General features: G+C 33.1%; 1 protein-coding gene across 1 annotated transcript in view; it reads left to right on the top strand.

Moving 5' to 3' along the window:
• RICTOR (RPTOR independent companion of MTOR complex 2) overlaps positions 1–22,908 on the top strand; it is a gene marked incomplete at both ends in the record, with an annotated part of 102,336 nt that overhangs the window by 70,880 nt on the left and 8,548 nt on the right. The window contains 17 exon segments of the mRNA XM_084233711.1: positions 924–1,089; positions 1,384–1,485; positions 1,603–1,649; positions 3,299–3,434; positions 3,975–4,174; positions 4,488–4,614; positions 5,042–5,206; positions 5,365–5,441; positions 6,214–6,292; positions 11,097–11,206; positions 11,645–11,732; positions 12,919–13,011; positions 13,525–13,631; positions 14,184–14,413; positions 15,304–16,312; positions 16,595–16,666; positions 22,521–22,698. Of these exon segments, the coding sequence (XP_084089837.1) occupies positions 924–1,089; positions 1,384–1,485; positions 1,603–1,649; positions 3,299–3,434; positions 3,975–4,174; positions 4,488–4,614; positions 5,042–5,206; positions 5,365–5,441; positions 6,214–6,292; positions 11,097–11,206; positions 11,645–11,732; positions 12,919–13,011; positions 13,525–13,631; positions 14,184–14,413; positions 15,304–16,312; positions 16,595–16,666; positions 22,521–22,698 (2,986 nt within the window).

Below are 22,908 nucleotides of genomic sequence, written 5' to 3'. Positions count from 1 at the left end.
TACTTAATAGACTGAAGTTGTATTATAAACTGAGGGAATTAGCAATCTTCTGAGTTCTGACTGAAGGCTTCCAACTTTTATTTTAGTAGTGTCATGAAAGAAAAATGTACTTTCCCTAGCCCTTGGTACCCTAAACTCTGGGTCAGATTATGACCAGTTTCAGTGTTTTCATCAGGAATTCAAATTTACCTTCAAGATTCTGACAATGGTAGTCTTCTTAGAGTGTTTTGTTTGTTGTTTTAAGCTTAGCAAGCTCTCTTTAACTGAGAGTAAAAACTTGCCAAGCTAAACACATCTCAAGATTTAACAATTTTAGATTTAATTTGTATTTACCAGAAGTTCTGAAGTTGAGACTCGATGACTACCAAATTCTTGAAAACTACATGTATGTACCACAAAGAATTAAAAGTAACTTTAAAAAGAATATTTATAGTTTAAATCATCATTGGGGAAAATAGAGACTGTTGATTGATACCAGGATACTGGTATTATTGATTATCCATATGGCAGATAAGTGAAATTGTATTCTTAACTGATAATATTCATAAAATAGGTTTTAGGGGGATTAGGTACTTAACCTGTAAAAGCCAAGTTTTAAAACTTTTGTAAGAGAATATAGAAAACTAGGTGTCTGACCTTATGGAAGGGATTTTAAAAATAATATACAGAAAATGCCCATCACCATAGCAGAAAAGATTAATAAGTACATGTTTAGGTGAGTGTAAAAAATTAGTGTTTTTTTTCATACAAATCAGTAGTGGTTTTTTGTTGTTGTTGTTGTTGTTAGTTCCAAATTTTTGATTATATAATTTACTTTTCAGTAACACCCTTTAGCCATAAATTTGTTTTAATAATTTATCAAAGTGCTCTCTCTAAAATTATGCTAACCTATTGCTGTATTCATTGAATGTTTTTCTCATTAGGCGAGCCAGTGCAGCATTAAACTGCTTAAAACGCTTCCATGAAATGAAAAAACGAGGACCTAAGCCTTACAGTCTTCATTTAGATCACATTATTCAGAAAGCAATTGCAACACACCAGAAACGGGATCAGTATCTCCGAGTTCAGAAAGATATATTTGTTCTTAAGGTACTAACATGAAATTCTTATTTTTAAGCTATTTCCTTAGTTAACCACTAGATTTTAGTATATGTATACTTGCTTGCATTTGCAGTTTTATTTATGTTTATGGAGTTTCAAATGACTTCAAAGTTTTATAATAAGTAGGCAGTTTAGAGCTGTATTTTTACAACTTTTTAAGATTAAGGAAAAAACACCATTAACTTCTCCTTAAATAAAAATCTTTTTCTTTTAAAAATTTGAATATAGTCTTCTGATGTGAGGACAGTGTGCCTTATTTTTCTAATTAATTCTCGATTTTAGGATACAGAAGAAGCTCTTTTGATGAATCTTAGAGATAGTCAAGTCCTTCAACATAAAGAGAATCTTGAATGGAACTGGAATCTTATAGGGACCATTCTTAAGGTATGACAGATAATTTTTGGTAATTAACTTGATTGTCTTCATTTTGTTATTCATTGTAATTCATCATAATTATATGTTTGGGAATTGATAAATACATATATATTATGTTTTTTGTAGTGGCCAAATGTAAACCTAAGAAACTATAAAGATGAACAACTACACAGGTATGTAAAAATTGTTTTGCATTTAAATTTAAGAAATTCTTATTTGGATTTTTTTTATGCCTAATAACTGTTAAAAATAATAGTGTTTTAAAGATGTATACATGCATTCAAATAGTTGATATTCAGTAGGTACATAGCAACTTATTTTTTTTCTAGCTAGCTATATTCTAGTTTATACTATTGGAACAAATGTCATACTTGAGAGAATTTTCTGAAATTAGGCTAATATCAACCATGTAATAGTCCTAGCCCTAATGTATGAGAATGACATAATAAAGACACAGTGTTTTCCTCCCCAAATAATGGCCCTTTCTGCTCCTGCTTGCATCTGGCCATAGATGGTTATACATTCTTCCTCCTCTTCACCTACCTGGTAACCAAGTTGACGCACACTACATCTTCCATAAAACGTGCTGATGTTGCAGCATGTACATTATTTCAAGCTACTGTCTTGTTCTCTGATATACCCTTGTGCTTCTACTCCTTTTGAGTTTAGACTATTGTATTGATCATGTTGAATAAGATGACCTTTCTTTCTTGTTTGAGATAATTACATTAACAATATTATTTGACTGTACTCATCTATTCATGATATTTAACTTTATATTAAGTTTTGAGAAATACATAGAACATATAAGTTACATTGGAATAAAGAAACGTAGAACTAACTTCTCACACTCTTTGGAAACAGGAAACAGATGTTTCATTCAGCTTCATTTCTGTAATTCTATGAATTACTTTGTACCTTTATTGGATTAGATTGTAGTGCATGAAATAAATTTAGCTAAATTAAATGAAATCTTGGAACATTGTGTTGAAAATTGTAACATTAAATAGCTATTTCTTCATAAATTATCTCTTTCTTCATAAATTCAGCTGGCTAAGTTTTGTGGCTTTTAAAAAAGATTTATTTATTTATTTATTTATGCATGTAACAGCTGGGGTGTAGGCCAGAGGTGCAGGGAAGGCGGGGTGAGAGGATTCACCAGAGACAGAGCAGGGAGCAGAACAGGCAGATTGACAGAAATACGCTGCTGAGGAGAGCAGTGAACAAGACAGGAGAGGGTTAGCTCCCTGGCCAGGGATTGAATTCATGCTGCATTGGCTGCTTTTAGCTTTGTAGTGCTGAGACTTAACCCCTTGCACCACCAGGGAGGCTCAGTTGCCTAAGTTTTACCTGCATCTGTTATGGTTGGCTTTTTGCCTCATTGTAAAAAACTGACAATCGTAATTTGGTAACGTTTGTTTACAATATTGAGTATATATTTATTTTGTAGAGCCGTGGGACAAAGTTTTCATTAAAATACACTAGAAGGAAATTTATGTCCAGGTGACTTCCTCATTTTTATCCAACCTTGTCTTCTGGCCACACTCTATCTGTATTTTTCTTGCTAGCATCTTCACGTATTTCCTTCTAGCATCTCACCGTAAAATTCTTACACCACAACAATATACTTTACAATGAAGGGTTTTTTGTTTTGTTTTGTTTGTGGGTGAAATGTGCTATATGCCTTTATTAAATTTCTTGCCATTTACCTTCATGGTTTAGACTCAAAACATATTTTTAGCCTTTTCATTACATAAGCTGTGGTTAAGATTCTAAAATATTTGGTTGGTTTCTTACCTTGCTAATTTTATTTTGATCTTAGGTTTGTACGAAGATTACTTTATTTTTACAAGCCCAGCAGTAAATTATATGCCAACCTGGATCTGGATTTTGCCAAGTCCAAGCAGCTCACAGTTGTGGGTTGCCAATTTACAGAATTTCTTCTTGAGTCTGAAGAGGTAATACTAGTACTTTGAATATTTTCCATATGAAATGTTTTTTATTGACGTTATCCCTTTCTTTCTGAATATGCATAAGCTATTTTTAGAAACATAGGGAATGAGCACAGACCTTGATTTGAATCCTGACTTAGTAACTAGTTATGTGACTTTATATGTCTTACAGAGGTTTTCTCTGTAAGGGGAGAGGGAAAGAGAGGGATCAAAACAGGGAGGGAAATGCCCAAGGACTGTGGTAATGGATCACAGGCATGCTGTGGTGCTGGGACAACTTATGGGGACTACATCTGCAGGGAGAAATCAATACTGTACGAAAATTAACATCTACTGGTAACATCTACTGATACAGGAGATGTAAAATGGAAAGTAATATCATTCTTCATGTGTCATTGTGTTATGAAAAAGTAAACAATAGGTACTATGTCATTGAATCTGTTATCAGTAATATTATCATTAATTTTTTGTACTTGATTAAAGTTGATATTTCTAATTACAGGCACTCTGTCCTTTTGCAAAAATGTAATGTGTATTTACTTTTAGGATGGTCAGGGATACTTAGAAGATCTAGTAAAGGATATTGTGCAGTGGCTCAATGCCTCATCTGGAATGAAACCTGAAAGAAGTCTTCAAAATAATGGTTTATTGACTACCCTTAGTCAACACTACTTTTTATTTGTTGGAACCCTTTCTTGCCACCCTCATGGAGTCAAAATGCTGGAAAAATGCAGTGTGTTTCAATGGTAAACATCCCTAAATTGTTTCAATATCTATCTAAACTTAAATGCTCTTTAGTCTGTACATATTTTTGGTATGTTTCATTAAAATATCAAAAGAAAGTTTTTTAAATAACCTTGTCTTGATGTTCTGATACTTTTTTATGTGATAATTGTCATTAAATGCTTTCTTTTAGAAAAGTTTTGTGTCTGCTAGGAAATGTTTTCTCTTATCAAATACCTTGTTTATATATGGAATTTTAAAATATTTGTTAAATTAGTGAATCATTAATGTAATTTCTAGTAACATGCATTATTTTCAATCTTTTTTTTTTTTTAGTCTCCTTAACCTTTGCTCCTTGAAAAACCAAGATCATTTGCTGAAACTAACTGTTTCTAGCTTGGACTATAGCAGAGATGGGTTGGCTAGAGTTATCCTTTCCAAAATCCTAACTGCAGCCACTGATGTAAGTATAATATTATCAATAACATTGCCTTTTATAACCAATAATATAACATATTGGTTATAATCAATATAATATATTAGTTATTATAGTTATACAGGTATAATTAATTCAATATGCTGTACATTTTCAGTAAATTTTTAATTTTTAAATTCTAAGAATATAAGATGGAATTTAAATTTGCATTAAAATTTTACTTTAATGATCCTCCAAAGAATTTCATAGATTATCCATATTTTTATATGAAAGAGCAGCTTGATAGAAAGAGAAGTATTTTGTTTTACTGGCACTAAAAAAATTTATATTAAGACATATACCATCAATTTTATTTTTTATGCCCCTCTCAATTAGAGGAACTGTGCCCAAAGTCATATACTCCATCCGTGGTGAAGTGTTTTGATATTTTTAATGTTTTCATTTATCTCTGTAGGCATGCAGGCTGTATGCAACAAAACATTTAAGAGTGTTATTGAGAGCTAATGTTGAATTCTTCAATAATTGGGGAATTGAATTACTAGTGACTCAGCTGCATGATAAAAACAAAACAATTTCTTCTGAAGCCCTTGATATCCTCGATGAAGCATGTGAAGACAAGGTGTGAAGACATTATTTTATAATAAACTACTTGTACATGAATTTTATTCAATTTAAATAGATAATTATATGAAATCATAATGTATATGATACAGAAATTTTGGAAATGAAGTTTGCTATCTTTGTGCAATTGTTAATTTGTTTAATCATTTCCTGTAGGCCAATCTTCATGCTCTTATTCAGATGAAGCCAGCTTTATCCCATCTTGGGGACAAGGGGTTACTTCTCCTTTTGAGGTAAGTTTTTTTTAGAGTTTTTTTTTAAAGATTTATTTATGCATACAAGAACTGGGGTACAGGCCAGAGGTGCAGGGGATGAGAGGATTCAACAGAGAAAGGGTGGAGAACAGAACAGGCAGAATGACTGAAATACACTGCAGAGGGGAGCAGCGGGCAAGACAGGAGAGGTCTGCTGCGCCATGTGGGTAGCTCCTTGGCTGGCTGGGGGATTGAACTCATGCTGCAGAGGCTGTGGACAGCTTCACAGCACTTCGCTCAACCCCTTGCACCACCAGGGAGGCCCTTCAGGTAAGTTTTAAGTAAATTTTTCTTGCAGTTATTTTTTTCTTTTGTGTTCTTTGGCAGTGTATTTTAAAGCTGGATTCAAGTATGAAAAGAAAGCACTCTAAATTATCTGGTAGCTTCTGAAAGAGGGCTACTTAGAATCTTGGACATCTGTTACTACTGAAATCATGTTCATTTCTATCTTCATGCTTTTCATGACGTTTTCTTCACTGTGACTGGATTCATGTGGATTTTTGTTTATTTTTTAATTGAAGCAGCATTGGTTTATAATGATATATGTAATTTAGAGATACAGGATCAGAGCCTTCAAGTATATGTCACCACACCACAACAAAAAGATTGTGCAAATTCATTGGTAATTGAAATTACAATAAATAGTAACTCACCTTTTAGTTTTAGGAAGGAGCTATTTCCAAAGTCTTTTAGCTCCTTACACATTTTTTATCAGACTTAGTGTTAAACTGCTGCTTGTTTTCATTTACAGATTTCTCTCCATTCCAAAAGGGTTTTCCTATCTGAATGAAAGGGGTTATGTAGCAAAACAACTGGAAAAATGGCACAAGGTAATGTCTTAATGAATGAGGTTCAATTTATATGTTTTTCTCTTGGGAAATAGATTTGTAAACTTAGAGGTTTTTTTAAAATATCAATATTTCAGAACAAATGAGGTTAAATATTAAAATATTCATATGAAGTTGTCTTAAATTCTGTATAAGTCCATTTTAAAAATTACAGTTATAATACAGAAACCGAACAAAGGGTCAGAAAAAAGACAAAACTTGCAAGCTGACCATAGATCTTAGGCATACAGCAGGGGAAATGGCGAGAAAGAGGTCAAAATAGAGAGGAAAGAGGCCTAGGGACTGTGTGATGGATCAAAGGTGCTGCGGTGGTGGGGGAACTATCGGGATTGCACCTGTGGGGAGAAAACAGATGCTATACAAAAATTAAAATTGATGTAAGAAAATAAATTTTAAAATTATGGTTATAGAATATTTTTTACTTTGTATACATTCTTTTAATACTTTGTTTTCTACTTAATTGATAACATTTACTGACACAATTTGTCAGCAATACTTACCACAATTTCTTTTATTCTCAGATTCTTATACAGCCTACAACTTTATATGAGCCCTTTTAAGCTCAAACTAGAATAATTTTTCTAAAATAGAAAGTTTTAAAAACAGTTCTATGAAGCAGATAAAGTAATCTAATTACATTTGTTTAGAATGTAACTTCTTTCTATGGTAAATAATAGGGAAACGTAGGAAGAAGGGAATAATTTGATATAATTGATAATTTTCTGGCTGGTTGTTACTCTAATTTCATTTTGTTTCAAACATAAATTTTCAGAGCATCTTAGAAACTCACTTAATACTCAATCCTAATGTAAGTGATCTATTAATTTCCCAGAATTTTAGATCACTATTCATATTGTTTATACTAAATCATGTTTAATAAGGGATTAATTTTTTAAAAGTACTATATAATGCATACAACTTCAGGTATAAAGTCATTGAATTATTTGATGAATTGGAGAACTGAGATAAGATGTGATAGTCTTATTTCCTAAAGAGAAGGTATATTTTAATCAATTACCATAATAAAATGGATCACCTTACTATACAAATTACAGTATTAGGAAATAACTTAGCAAATTTGGTGCACTATTTTTAAATAGTAAATGAAAATAGAACTGTTCTAGAAAAGACATTTGCAGGGCATAAGGGAACATAGAGGAAGGATTAATGACTTGCCTTGGGGACTAGCAATAGAAATGTTAGAATATTAGATCAATTTAGCAAAAGGATGTGGTATTTGAAATGGTCCTGAGAAGTAACCAAGGAAATGAAAGGAGAATATTCAAGGAAGAGATAACAGAATAAAAAAATCTATAAAATATAGAAACTTCACAGTCTTGTGAAGAAAGCTATATTCCACTGTGGTTGTGGATAAGGTCGATAGAGAGTGGCAAAATAAGTCTGGAATGGTAAATTAGCTGTGGAGGCCTTATAAACCCACAATATCATAACTAAGTGAGTTCATTTTATAGGATGTGGGGAAACAGTTCAAGAGTTTGAAGAGCAATCATAGTCAAATTTGGTGCACTATTTTTAAATAGTAAATGCAAAGTAGAACTGTTAAAGAAAAGACATGTGCAGGGCATAAGGGTAGGTACGTTGCAACTGGTCAGTTGCAGTGTAGAAGTTTGAGCATCATGTAAAAATCTAGGAATATTGAGACCGGTATAGAAGCAAGACATGACAACAGCATGAACTTAGGTGGTGGTAAGTTTGGATAGGCAGGGATGCATTTTCTGAGCATTTTAAAAATTAAATGGACAGGATATGTGGACAGATTGGACATAAAGAGTGAGAAGTCTAAGTTCACTCTTTAGGTTTCTAACTTGAGTGACTGTGTATATGATGGATCACCATAAAGAGACAGTGATTACAAAAAGTGGTTTACAGAATGAGGATAATGAATATATTGATTTGGTGTTGCCTGTGGGATGGCCAGAAAATATTTGAAAATGTGGGTCTATACCTCAGATATTTGGTGAACATGATAATTTGGGAATTACCAGTGAATAATAGTTGAAACCTGAAATGAGTTTTGAGTGCCAATGAAAATGTGAAGAACATGAGAGAAGAATGGGAATTGCTCCCTAGAGAGTCTCTGGTTTAATGGGGAGTCAGGGGGGAGTATGAAAGGACAGGAACACTGAAAGAAAATATGCGGAGAATGGTGTCACTAAAAGGATCAGTCAAGGAGAGGCCAATAAGATGAACACTGGAAAATAGGCTGTTGAATAAACCGGTCATTGGTATATTTTGCTGGAGCAATTTCAGTAGAAAGTTGAATTGCAGTGAGTTATAATTTGTTAGGAATTAAATGGGAGGTTTAAAAATAAAGACAGTATATAGCCCACTCTCTCAAATTAATGGGAGAAAGAGAAGGGAACTTTTTGATAACTTATCAGTGAACTTGGTGCTTTTCAGGTATTAACTCATTTAATCCTCACAGTAAACCCTATCAAATATATTCTATCATTTCTATTTGGTGAATGACAGTATGGAGGGTAAGAGGAGTAAACTAATTCATCCTAGGTCACAGAAATTGAAAAAAGGCAAGAAGGGGCATTTTTTTATTCCAAAGCCTGTGCTATTTCTTGCCAGTAGCTTGCAGCATGCCATGGTGAAGTGATACTGTATTTTTCAAGGTAATATAACATCCAGACTAGTGTAATATTAAAATTCCATTCATTCAATTTAAATGTTCCTCAATCCAAGCCTGATAGACTTAGAAACCTACAGTGGACGGAGTATATGGTTAATTTGATGATTCTTTGGTGCTCATTAACTCCCCATTTATGAGCTGCAAGTTTTGAACCTTTCTAGGTTTTAAGCATGAGGGTGAAAAAAGGGTAAAGAGTCTTTTGTGGTCTTACTCAGTTGGTACTATTGTTACAGGGACTTGCTAGCTGAGTGACACAGATTTCATATGCTGATTCTTTTACTTTAGGTTACTCTCATGAATCCCTCAAAGACATCACAACTGGAGATCTCTTATTTGCAGTTCTCTTGACAAGTGCAAAGACTTCTTAGACTGCTTACTTTTATGCCTCTGAGTGCTTAATAATTACCCTTCAACTGGATTCTTTAGGCACAATCCTCAGTATGACACACATCAGAAACTCAATCTATTTCATAGCTATGTAAGCCATATACCTGAATTTTGCTACTGTTTTCCAAATGAATGCCATAGATCAAATGATTAACTGGACAATACCACATGAATGGAACTACTCCTACATTAAGCTCACAATATCTAAATTAGACTATCTACTGAGATTTTCATGTAGAAAGTATGATGGTAGTAGTGAGGTAGTGTAATAATTATATGCTGATGTTATTAAAATCTCACATAGCTATTGCAAAATAAGTAGGAAGTAAAGGAAAAGTAAATGGGGAATTAAGGAAACTCACCAAACTCAAGTAATCTAGAAAGAAAAATAAGTCACCTTGACCCCTTATTCTGTCTTTTCTGAAGGTTATGTCTACCATGATTTCTCTTATATGCATTCAGATATCTGTACATCTATAAGTACATATTCATTATTTAAAAGTACAAATTAGTTCTATTTACAAGTCTATATAAGACTGTATTATTTAACCTTTTTCATTTAAGCAGTACATCTGAGAGATCTCGGAGTTGTACGTTTAAATCTACCACATTCTCTTTAGAGACTGCTTAGTACATTATATGCGTGTACCTTAGTTTTTATAATTATTTCAGCTTTTTAGTTATATTTCCAGTATTTTACTTTTGTAAATAGTATTTGCTGGACAGTCTGGAATATTTGTGAAAATATATCTATTTTGATAAATTTCTAAAAGTATAATTTAGTCTTCAAGTGCATGTACTTTAAATTTTGATGAGTAAATTTTTGGTAAAAACTGCCAAATTGTTTTCCAGAGGGTCCTACCAATTCTTCCTAAGCAGTGGTTTTTTTTTTTTTTTTTTTAAATAGAGGCATGTTTGTTTATTTATTTGTTTGTTTGTTTGTTTGCTTTGTTTATTCATGCACTGGGTACAGTCAGAAGCGCGGGAGGGTGAGAGAATTCACCAGAGCCAGAGCAGGGAACAGAACAGGCAGAAGGACTGAAGTACACTGCTGAGGGGAGCAGCGGGCGGCAGGAGAGGTCTGCGCGCCATGTGGGACCCTCCTCCGGGGGCCGGGAAGCAGCCGGGGATCGAACCGGCGCCACAGAGGCCGCGGGCAGCTTCACAACCCAGCGCTCAACCGCTGCGCCACCCTGGAGGCCCCCTAAGCAGTGTTAAGTGAAGATCTTTTGCAATGAAAATGGCAGTATGGTTGACTCTAAATGTAAAGAATTTAACTAGAATTTTTCCAAGTTTTAGTTGGAAATATTTTTCTATATTCTGATTACGTTGTTGAAAAGCCAGGATTTTTTTTTTTCTAATAAAAGGTATAAAAAGGCTAGAACTCAATTTCCTTTAAAAATTTCTAGTGAGTATCTTTGGGGTTTGTTATTTAGAGGCTATTTTTGTTTCCCTTTTAGTGGGAAAGGGGTTTAAATAAAATGAAAAGTCATTAATTCACTTGTATGCACTCCAAAAATATAATTAAATATGAAGGGAAAAGTATAAGCAGAAAACTTTTGGGTATGATAGAACATTTGCATTCAGAATACTTTGTTTCTGCCCTTTTCAAAAATTTCTAAAATTAATGTTAATTTTTCTCACATTCTTCCAAGATTTGCTAGGTACCCAGCATAGTATTATAAATTTAGTGTATCTTATCATGATGCTCTGTATAATCAAAACCATATTATCTTCTAGGAATATAATTCAAAATATGTCGACTTGATTGAGGAACAACTTAATGAAGCGCTTACCACTTACCGGAAGCCAATTGATGGTGATAACTATGTTCGTCGGAGTAACCAAAGGTACAGTCAACCTAATGGAATAATTGCTGATTCTCAAATATAAAATTTAAAACCACTTTGGTAAAAGTTTTCTGAGTATTTGGATACTCTGTCTCTTAAACTGACATAGGTAAAATCTTAAAGCATAGCATTGATTGCTCAAAAATTCTAGTGGCATTCATAAAATGCTGAATACCCTTACTGATAGATACACGTACACTCCATGCTCTTACCTGCCCCAATCTGTTTTTCTAGTCTCAGTTCTCTTACCATTATAGTGAAACCAGCTAAACTATTATTTTTCCATAGAAATCTTTATGCCTTTCCTCCTCCATATTTTTGTTTAAGCTGGGGGATTATATCTAATTCAGTTTGTCTAGCACTTTATTACTTGTCATTGTTTTAGTTAGTATATTTATAATGAGCCAATGGCTATATCAATCTTCTTTATTATACTAGATTACAGCGTCCTCATGTCTACCTGCCTGTACACCTTTATGGACAACTCGTACACCACAAAACAGGCTGTCATTTGTTGGAAGTACAGGTAAAAACATTATTTGCTTATTTTAAATAGCTGCAATAGTAGGAAAAACTCTTAATATTGCTAAGCTATCCTCCTTGCAAAAACTTCTCAAAAGCCTTGAAGTCAGTAGAATAATTGCTTTAAACAATACCCATCTGATAATTGTTTAAGTCATTTTATGTTTCTAATCCTTAGAAATATTATAGATTGCATGTATTTCTCTGACTTAATGTGTCACCTTTTGTATAGCTAGCTTGTTAGCCCATTTTTTCCTTTATAGTACTTCTTGGTGAAAACAGCAATGAAAGACTGAGTTTCTTCATTCAACTTGTTAGGAAGTTAAACTGAACCTGATACAAATCCCTGTATTTTTGATGAGCAACAAACTTCTAGTATAACTGATAGTATAAACTGCTGCTTGTTAGTACCTCACTATTCTTGTATACTGAAGGCTTAGGCAAACAGTTGCCCCTTGACTGTAGCTTGTATGTAAAATTTATGACGTATCTGTCTTGCAATTAGGTGTTTTCAATAAACACAACCTTTTTCTTACTTTAGAAAGTTGTAGAAGTATTTGTATGTTTAAACAATTGTAATCTGACAATTTAGTTCCTTTCATAAATATAAGTGTTCATTTCATAAGCAAAAGTTGCTTATATTCTCTAGTTTCATATATTTTTACATGATGTGTATAAAGGTTTTGAAGCACATATCTTAAATTTTTTAATTTGCTAAAAAATGTAAATGATTTGCTCGGTGTCATTACATATACATACATACATATAGAATCTAGGCATTAGCTTAGAATTTTCCATTTAAGGAAATAATAGTAATTATAGCTAACATTTTTTTGTAATACTAAATACTAACTATTTTGTTAAGCACTTATATGCCATAACTAATTTAATCATCAAAACCTTATTAGAACACATCCTACTGTTATCCTCATTTTAGAGATTAGGAAATCATGGTGGGGAGTGATTAAATATAACTTGCTTAAGATCACATAGTTAATAAGTGCTAACTGTAGAGTATTAATGTGGATACTATGCTCTAATGCTGTTTCTTAAGAAATTTTATATAAAATTATTTCAGAATTTTAAATATGCAGAAATAACTAAATGTAAACCTTAAATACATATTAAGATGCAATAAGAAAATAAGTTAAAAATATATTGTTACTTATGTGGTATTTTTTCCCCTTCAGAATGTTATTACAGAACTCTGTCACAATGTTCGTACACCAGATTTGGATAAATGGGAAGAAATTAAAAAACTGAAAGCATCTCTTTGGGCCTTGGTTTGTAAAAAACACTTTTTTATAAGCTCTTTGTAATGTGTAGATTTTTCTAATTACCCTATTAACATTAAATAAATAAAAATGATTTTCCAAACTTGTTCTTAGGTCAATATTGTAAGAGCAAGATTATTCCTGTCCTTTTAAATATTTTTTTAATGATTTATTTATTTATGCAAGAACTGGGTACAGGCCAGAGGTGTGTGGGGAGTAGGGGGAGAGGATTCACCAGAGACAGAGTGGTGGCAGAGTGACTGAAATACACTGCTGAGGGGAGCAGTGGGTGAGCCGGGAGAGGTCTGCTGCAGCATGTGGGCAGCTCTCCAGCCGGGGATCGAACTCCTGCAACAGTGGCTGCGGATAGCTTCATAGGTTGCATCTTAACCTATGATTTTTTTTTTACGTTTCTTTCCTCTCATAGATGAGGTTATTCTTTGGTTTTGGATAGCTTTCCAAATGTCTTAAAAGAATTACTCTTTCAGATATATTTGACATAAGTGATTTCTTTTCTTTCAGGGAAATATTGGCTCATCAAATTGGGGTCTAAATTTGCTTCAGGAAGAAAATGTAATTCCAGATATACTAAAACTTGCAAAACAGTGTGAGGTTCTTTCCATCAGAGGGTATGTCATTTAACTCAGAAATCTTTCTAATTTGTTGTTCACAAATAAGAGTGAGAAAGAGTATTTTAGGAGTCACTGAAAATCCTAATAATAAAATATTTTTTAATGTATTAAGTTAAATATCTTAAGGAATTCCTTACTTGCTATGATCACTCAATTTTTATCATTATAATGTTGAAGTTAACCGTACAAGTATATAGTGAAAATGTAGTGTGTCCAAATATTACAGTGATCTAGTAACTGAAATATTCTAAATTTATCACACATATAACACACATATACGTTATGTATATAATATACATACTTTTCCCCTAAGATTGCATATGTTCTTTAATAAAATTATTTCAGTGTAACTTTTATTAGGAAACTTCTCATATTATTTATTGCTTCTCATTTGCTCCTAACTGGTTGTAATATATGTTTGTACAAACTAAGCAATCTGTTGTGACTTTTAAACAAAATTCATATGGCAGATTAATGTTCTGTGTTTGCTTTAAGAAACCTCTGCTTGGAGTTATAAACTTATGTCATTAAAACATCTTTTATATACAGGACCTGTGTATATGTGCTTGGGCTCATATCAAAAACTAAACAAGGCTGTGATATTCTAAAATGTCACAACTGGGATGCTGTAAGGCACAGTCGCAAACATCTATGGCCAGTGGTTCCGGATGATGTAGAACAACTCTGTAATGAACTCTCATCTATCCCAAGCACCCTAAGTTTGAACTCAGAATCAACCAGCTCTAGACACAATAGTGAAAGCGAATCTGCACCATCAAGTGAGTAACATGACAGGTTCATAAAAAATTATTCAACATTAACATTTGTATTTATAATATAAAAATTAAAATGTATTTGTTATATTCCTAATTTACTTTTAAAAGCTTATCATTTCATAGTTTCAGTCTTGTGGAGAATGTGTATCTCTTCACCACAGGTTATAGCCACCAACCTGCTATATTCTCGCCCTTTGCTTTCTAAATAGCCTTTGGAAAATCCTACTGATGGAGTTATGTAATAAGCCAGATACCAGAAGAATGAGCCCTGGTTTTGCTTGTCAGAAAAGACAAATCTAATTAGTAAATGTTTATTTGCCTACTTTGTTCATTTAGTTATGTTCATTTTTCTAATGAAGATTATTGAACTGCAATATATTTAATAGATACCCCTTTTGATTCAAGCACTGATTTTTAGTTTAGTAGTGCAGCTGTTAAAATAATATCAAAATTCACTTAAATAGAAAATTGTTTATGGTTTTAAACCCCATGCCTAAGTGCTATTAAGTACACAAAACTTAAGACATGGTTCATCTTAGAAAGAAAGTACAACTTTTATCAAACCATTTTTCACCAGCTCTAAGATGCCATGAATTATGAGATATAGTAGTCTTTTTACATATCATTAAAGAAGAAAAAAAAATGCTGCCTGTTAAACTATGCTTTAAGATTTTACCTATGTTAGTTTAAGAGACAGAATATCCAAAACTCTGCTTGGACTTTGGGTCTTAAGGAAGTTCTTTTTATGTATCTCAGTGGTTTAAACCTTAAGTTTTGAAATACTTTCCCCCCAGATGACTGTTAAAACAATCTTTCTAAAATATGTCAGTAATAATTACCATGATGTTTTTCCTTTTTTATGTGCTTCTTATTAATCAGTCATTCAATTTTAGGTATGTTCATAATGGAGGATGATCGATTTGGCAGCAGTTCAACTAGTACATTTTTCCTTGACATCAATGAAGATGCAGAACCAGCATTTTATGATCGACCTGGACCTATAAAGGATAAAAATTCATTCCCTTTCTTTGCGTCTAGTAAACTTGTGAAGAATCGTATCTTAAATTCTCTCACTTTACCTAATAAAAAACATCGTAGTAGCAGTGATCCAAAAGGCGGGAAACCATCATCTGAAAATAAGACAACCAACAGGAGAATCAGAACACTTACGGAGCCCAGTGTTGACATTAATCATAGTGATGATTTTACACCCATATCCACAGTACAGAAAACATTACAATTGGAAACTTCGTTTGTTGGGAATAAGCACATTGAAGATACTGGTAGTACTCCAAGTATTGGAGAGAATGACTTAAAATTCACTAAGAGTCTTGGTACAGAGAATCACAAAGAAAACACAAGCCGAGAGAGATTAGTTGTAGAAAGTTCAACAAGCTCACACATGAAGATACGTAGCCAAAGTTTTAATACAGACACTACAACAAGTGGCATAAGTTCAATGAGCTCAAGTCCTTCACGAGAGACAGTAGGTGTAGATGCTACGACTATGGATACAGACTGTGGAAGTATGAGTACTGTGGTAAGTACTAAAACTGTTAAGACAAGCCACTATTTGACACCACAGTCTAACCATCTGTCTCTCTCCAAATCAAACTCAGTATCCCTGGTGCCTCCAGGTTCTTCTCATACACTTCCTAGAAGAGCACAGTCCCTTAAAGCACCCTCTATTGCTACAATTAAAAGTCTAGCAGATTGTAACTTTAGTTATACAAGTTCTAGAGATGCCTTTGGCTACGCTACACTGAAAAGATTACAGCAACAAAGAATGCATCCATCCTTATCTCATTCGGAAGCTTTGGCATCTCCAGCAAAAGATGTGTTGTTTACTGATACCATCACCATGAAGGCCAACAGCTTTGAGTCCAGGTTAACACCAAGCAGGTGAGCATACATGTTTAAAAATTAACAATAATGGTTGCATTTAACAGATTAAAATGTGAAGCATTAGCCAGGTTTTACATCTCATAAGCCTCAGAACTGACCTAATAGAATTGTTTACTATGGTAGGCTGTAAGCTCCTAGTTACCCGATATGATTTGAAATGGATTCTTGCAGCTGCGAGGGGGGAAAAGAAACTTCTTTAGGCCCTAAAAATAAACTTTTATACTTTGCAAGGACACACAAGTCACAAGCTTTTTTTTATTTATTTCTCGCTTCTGCAAGGATCGATTTTAAAAAGAAGCATGTCGGGGGAATCAGGAGCTTAAGACCTACAATAACAAACAACCTTTTCAGGTAGGTCAATTTAAGGCTCCAAAAATGGCTTTTTTTTTTTTAAGATAACTCAAAATCTCAGTGAAATTTGTTTCAAGTAGTGTGATATAAGTAGGAACCTAAGAAACATTAAATGAATTACTTGGACCTCAAATTTTAGCACTGTAGTTTGCCTGTACTCAAGACCATTTGGGAGATTTCTGTGCCATATTTAAATATTATATCAGGTTGCTCAAAATAAACAATTTAGATATTTACCTTTAAAGATGAGCAGTGTTAAGTTTGATTGTTGCAAAAATTTTTGTTCCTTTTTTTTGTTATTGGGCCAAATGTTTCAAAAAAATTTTCTAGGTTTAGAATATTCATTTACATTTATTCAGCTGGGTTTTTTTTAAATCACTACTTAGGACAGTGTATTAAGCACTTAATAAAAATTAGAATTATTAACATCATTGTTATGGGTACTTATTTCTTTAAGGTAATCCATTTGACTCTTTTTTTTAGTTTTTTTAATTATTTACTACTATAATTTATTTTTTTATTTATATCTTTTACATCATTGTGTATTCCATGTAAAATTCCCACCACCAGTTCACCTGTGAGCCATCACCATAGTTCCTTGTGCCCTTCTCTCCCCTGTTTTGATCCCTTTTATTCCCCCTCCCTCACAGAATGTCTCTTATTTATGATTGCCTGCTAGTTTTGTTTTATTATTGTTTTTTTTCCCTGATTCCTTATTTGGGTCCCCTGTATTCCTTCTGTTAGTGAAACCATTTGATATTTTTCTTTTTCCTTCTGGCTTATTTCACTGAGCATGATCCCTTCAAGCTCCATCCATGTTGTTGCATATGGCATGAGTTTATCTTTTTTTGATTGCTGAATAGTATTCCATTGTGTATATATACCACATCTTCTTGATCCAGTCCTCTATTTTTGGGCATTTGAGTTGATTCCTTATCTTACCTATTGTGAATAGTGCTGCAATAAACATACCAGTGCAGGTATCTTCTTTAATAAATGTTTTAGTGTCCTTTGGGTAGATTCCTAGGAGTGAAATTGCTGGGTCATAGGGTAGCTCCAGTTTTAGTAGTTTGAGGAACCTCCACACAGCTTTCCACAGTGGTTGGACCAGTTTGCATTCTCACCAGCAGTGTAGGAGAGTTCCTTTTTCTCTACATCCTTGCCAACATTTGTTGTTGCCTGCTTTTATAATGTGTGCCATTCTCACTGGTGTAAGGTACCTTATTGTGATTTTGATTTTGATTTCCCTGATTATAAGTGATGTTGAACATTTTTTCATAAACCTGTTGACCATTTGCATTTCCTCTTGGGTAAAGTGTATTTTTAGCTTTTCTGCCCATTTTTTGACGGTATTGCTTGTTTTTGTTGAGTTGTGTGAGATCTTTGTAGGTATTTGTGATCAGTACCTTATAAGTTGTATTGTGTGCAAAGACTTTCTCCCAATCAGTAGGGTGTCTCTTTGTTTTGGTTAGTGTCTCTTTTGCTATAAGAAGCGCTTTAGTTTGATGTAATCCCAGTGTTTATCTTTTCCTTCACTTTCTTTGCTTTGGGGGATATGTCTTTAAAGATGTTACTGAGATGTATGTCATGTAGTATTTTGCCTGTATTTTCTTTTATATATTTTATGGTTTCAGGTCTTTTATTTATTTTGAGTTGGTTTTTGTGCATGGTGTGAGGTAGTAGTCTGGTTTCATTCTTTTGCAAGTAGCAATCCAGATTTCCCAGCACCATTCATTGAACAAACTGTCCTTGATCCATTGTATATTCTTTGCTGCTTTGTCAAAGATTAGTTGTCTAATCAGTGGGTTTATTTCTGTGGGTTTATTTCTGGGTTTTCTATTCAGTTCCATTGGTCTGTGTGTCTGTTTTTGTTCCAGTACCATACTGTTTTAGTTATTATGACTTTGTAGTATAGTTTGAAATCAGGAAGTGGGATACCTCCATTCTCCTCCTTTTTAGTCAGGAGAGCTTTGGCTACTTGAGGATTTTGTGGTTCCATATGAATTTCATCAATATTTGTTCTACTTCTTTGAAGAACATCATTAAAATTTTTATTGGAATAGCAATGAATCTGTAAATTGCTTTTGGTAGGATGTCCATTTTGATCATGTTAATTCTTCTAATCCATGAGCAAGAGACCTCTTGTCTTACCATTTCTTTATGTCTTCTATTTCTTTTAACAGTGTCTTATAGTGTTCTTTGTATAGGTCCTTCACCTCTTTTGTTAGGTTTATTCTCAAGTATTTGACTTTCTTGGTTTCCATTATAAAAGGGATGGCTTTCTTAATTTCCTTTTCTTCAGATTGATTGTTTGTATATAGGAAGGCAACTGATTTTTGTGTGTTGATTTTGTATCCTGCTACTTTACTAAACTAGCCTATAATTTTGATTAGTTTTTCTGTGGAGTTTTTAGGATTTTTCTATGTATATTATCATATCATCTGCAAGTAGTGGTACTTTTACTTTTTCTTTCCCTATTTGGATTCCTTGTATGTCTTTCTCTTGTCTTATTGCTCTGGCTAGGACTTCCAGTATTATATTGAAAAGCAGTGGTGAGAGTGGACAACCTAGCCTTGTTCCAGATCTTAAGAGAAACGCTTTCAGCTTTTCACCATTGAGGATAATAGTGACTGTGGGTTTGTTGTATGTGGCTTTTTTTTATGTTAAGGTGTTCCTTCTTCATCATAAACAGATGTTGAACTTTTCAAATGCTTTCTCAGCAACTATTGATATGATCATATGGTTTTTATTTTTTCTTTACTTTGATGTGTTGGAGTACATTAATTGATTTTTAATGTTGAACCATCCTTGTATCCCTGGAATATATGAATATATCCCACTTGGTCATGGTGTATTATCTTTTTGATGCATTGTTGGATTCTGTTGGCTAAGATTTTGTTGGGGATTTTTGCATCATTGTTCATTAGAGAGATTGGCCTGTAGTTTTCTTTTTTGTATTATCCTTGTTTGGTTTTGGTATTAGTGTAATGTTGGTTTCATAAAACATATTTGGTAGCATTTCTTCCTTTCTCAATTTTTTGAAGGAGTTTGTGTAAGATAGGCACTAGTTCATTTTTGAACGTTTGGTAGAATTCACTTGTGAAACCATCTGGTTCTGGGCTTTTGTTTTGGGGGAGGGTTTTGATTACTGTTTCAATTACACTGTTTTAATTGGTCTGTATCGGTGTTCTATTTCTTCTTTATCTATTCTTTTTCTTTTTTTGATGATTGTATGGTTCTAGGAATTTGTTCATCTGTTCTAGATTGTTTAACTTCTTTGCAGATAACTGTTTGTAATAATCTGATTATTCTTTTAATTTTTGCTGTGCCATTTGACTCATATTAACAAATTCTTAATAACATTAAGGAGTTTTTAAGAAGTTTTACTTGAATAATGCTAGCATACTTAGAGGGGTTCCTGGTAGCAGATAATAAATTATGACCCTTAGTAACATTTCATACATTATGCAGTAATGTCTCACCTATCTGGAATGCAACAGCTTTGACTACCTCGTAATTCATAACCTCAAAACCAGATAAATGTCTCAACAGTCTACCAGTATAAATTGATGCTGTTAAATTCATGAATTTATTGAAAGGAAGTACCTCTGACTTACATGCAGACTTCATGTTTTGAGACTTACAGAAGCAACAATTAGAACTTTATTCTGGTAGGCACACTGTAACAGAAAAGGACAGCTAATAAAATTGGCAGCAAAGGTGGAAACTTAGCTATAAAAGTATTTGATAATTCAGAGACCTTAGTATTCTGATAGCAATCAGCCAGAGGTTAGTAAGTAATATAGCACACCAATAGAAATAGAAATACCATTACCTTACAATAATCAAAGTGCTGTTAACTCTGAATTGTCCAGTTAGGTTTATTATATCTCATTGAAGTAGACATTTATATTCAAATTCATTAAAGCATAAGATAAAAATTTAGTACTTAAATATTCATAAGAATAAACCAGGGAAAAAAAAAACAGCTACTTCACATAACTTATTCCCTAACCAGTTTGGGTTCTTAGGATCTTGTTTTCTATAGTCTCTACAAGAATAGGAGGGTATTTAGAAATTTTATTTCTAGACTAAAATCCCAAGCTTTTGGCGTTATAAAGGATGAAGAGGTATTTTTAACTTGGAAGGCAAAAGAAAAAGCAGTCAAGAGAAACTGGAACAGCTTGTACAGACACATGACAGCATAATAAAATTTTGTACTTGTTAAATTTTTGTTTATTCTTCAAATTGTACTTAGTACTTACTATGTAACAGGTTTCAGTGGAGGAAAAAAATATGTTGACATTAGTCATCTGTTTCTATTTTTTTAATTATTATGTATAGATAAATGTTTTACATCATTGTTCATTTTTGTACAATGTTTGATTTCTCCTCTCAGGTGTAGTCCCCATAAAATTCCCACCACCAAGTCACCCATAAATCACCACCATAGTCTCTTGTGCTATTCTTGCCCTTGTTTTAATCCCTTTCCTTCCCCTTCCCTGCTGAATGTCTCCAATTTATGGTTGCCCCTAGTTTTGTCATTTTTCCCTCTGATCTCTCATTTGGTTCCCTGTATTCCTCCTTTAAGTGAAACCATCCTATATTTTTTTTTTCCTTCTAACTTATTTCACTGAGCACAATCCCTTCCTGCTCCATCCATGTTGCTGCAAATGGCATGAGTTTTATCTTTTTTGATTGCTGTGTAGTAGTCCATTGTGTACTATTCCATTGTCTTGATCCAGTCATATGTTTTTAGTCATTTAGGTTGTTTACAGATTTTAACCTGTTCAGGTTCAGAAAAAAATGAAAATGATGGAAGATATCCACAAATTTACTTTAAAACAATGGCTTGGAGTCCAAACTGAGAAGATTCAGCTGTTTTTTGTAAAATTTCAAAAGTAGAATGACTGTAATAGTCTTAAAAATCATACCTCATCGAGATAGTTCCTTGGACCATAGTAGAAAAAAACACTAAAGTAGGCATTCTTAATTCTGAGCTCTATTCCTGCCACTGAGTGAATGAATTTGGGCAAAGTTCCATAAATTATCTGATAATGTCTCATCTGCCAGGAATTAAACAGCTTTGCAAACTTCGTCAATCCAGAACACAGCCAGGCCAACCTCTCAACTGTTTACTGTTATAAATCTAGTAAAGTTCATGAAATTTGAAGTAACTAGGCTTCAGTTGCCTCATCTGGTGGATTTTGCACTAGATTAGTGGTTTTAAAAGTCTTAAACATTGCTCTTTAAGAAAACAAACACTTTTCCTCCCATAATCTATGGAAATGCACTATGTGAAATAGTTAAAAATGGAACTATTCTGGGTGAATTAGGGACTGGGAAGAAAGCAATTATTCCAATAATGCCCCTCCTCCCATTTCCACTAATAGTCTTGTAGAATAGTCTTGTAGAATCTGAGTAGTGTGATAGAGAGTAATTTAGATAATATTTAAGTTAATAGTCATGCGTATAGTTTTCTGATAGCAAATTTAGTGGCCTGAAGTGAGACTGTAAAGACGGTCTAGATTATGCTTCTGACTTTTGTAGTCAGTATTTTTTTTTTACTTGTAGATATTGAAAGCTATATTAATTGCTCACCTTTTCACCTTTCCTAAGGAGACCACTGTTTTGGCAACAGTCAATATTACTATGAATTTTTGTATATCTATTTGTAATAGCTGAATGTTTTCAAGTTTTTATGTATTTTCAGTAAGTAGTTGGCACTGCTTAGTATTTTTAGTGGCTCTTTTATGGTCTTGTATACAAGTATAAAAATATAATTTCTTTATATTATTAATGTTACAAATCAAGAAGGTAATCATTGGTGGTTTTTTTTTTTATGACATTATAGGTTTATGAAAGCTTTAAGCTATGCTTCATTGGATAAAGAAGATTTATTAAGTCCTATAAATCAAAATACCCTGCAACGATCCTCCTCAGTGAGATCCATGGTGTCCAGTGCAACATATGGTAGCTCGGATGACTATATTGGTCTTGCTCTCCCAGTAGACATCAATGATATATTCCAGGTATTATAAATTCTATTTCCTAGGAGTTAGTTTCCTGTTTTGTTTTTGTTTTTTTCATATTATATAACTGCTTACTAGAAAACTATAATTTAGAGTGAAAATTAAATTTCAGGTGAAAATGATTTTTTAAGGTAGATTCATCTTAAGAAATTTTATGATGAAAATTATTCTGCCTTTCTGAACCATTCTATCATTCTGTACTCTTTAATT

Source organism: Talpa europaea, assembly GCF_964194135.1.
Source record: "Talpa europaea genome assembly, chromosome: 5".
Lineage (NCBI taxonomy): Eukaryota > Metazoa > Chordata > Mammalia > Eulipotyphla > Talpidae > Talpa > Talpa europaea.
Note: the sequence above shows the minus strand (reverse complement) of the source record. Positions and strands in the feature narration are given on the sequence as shown.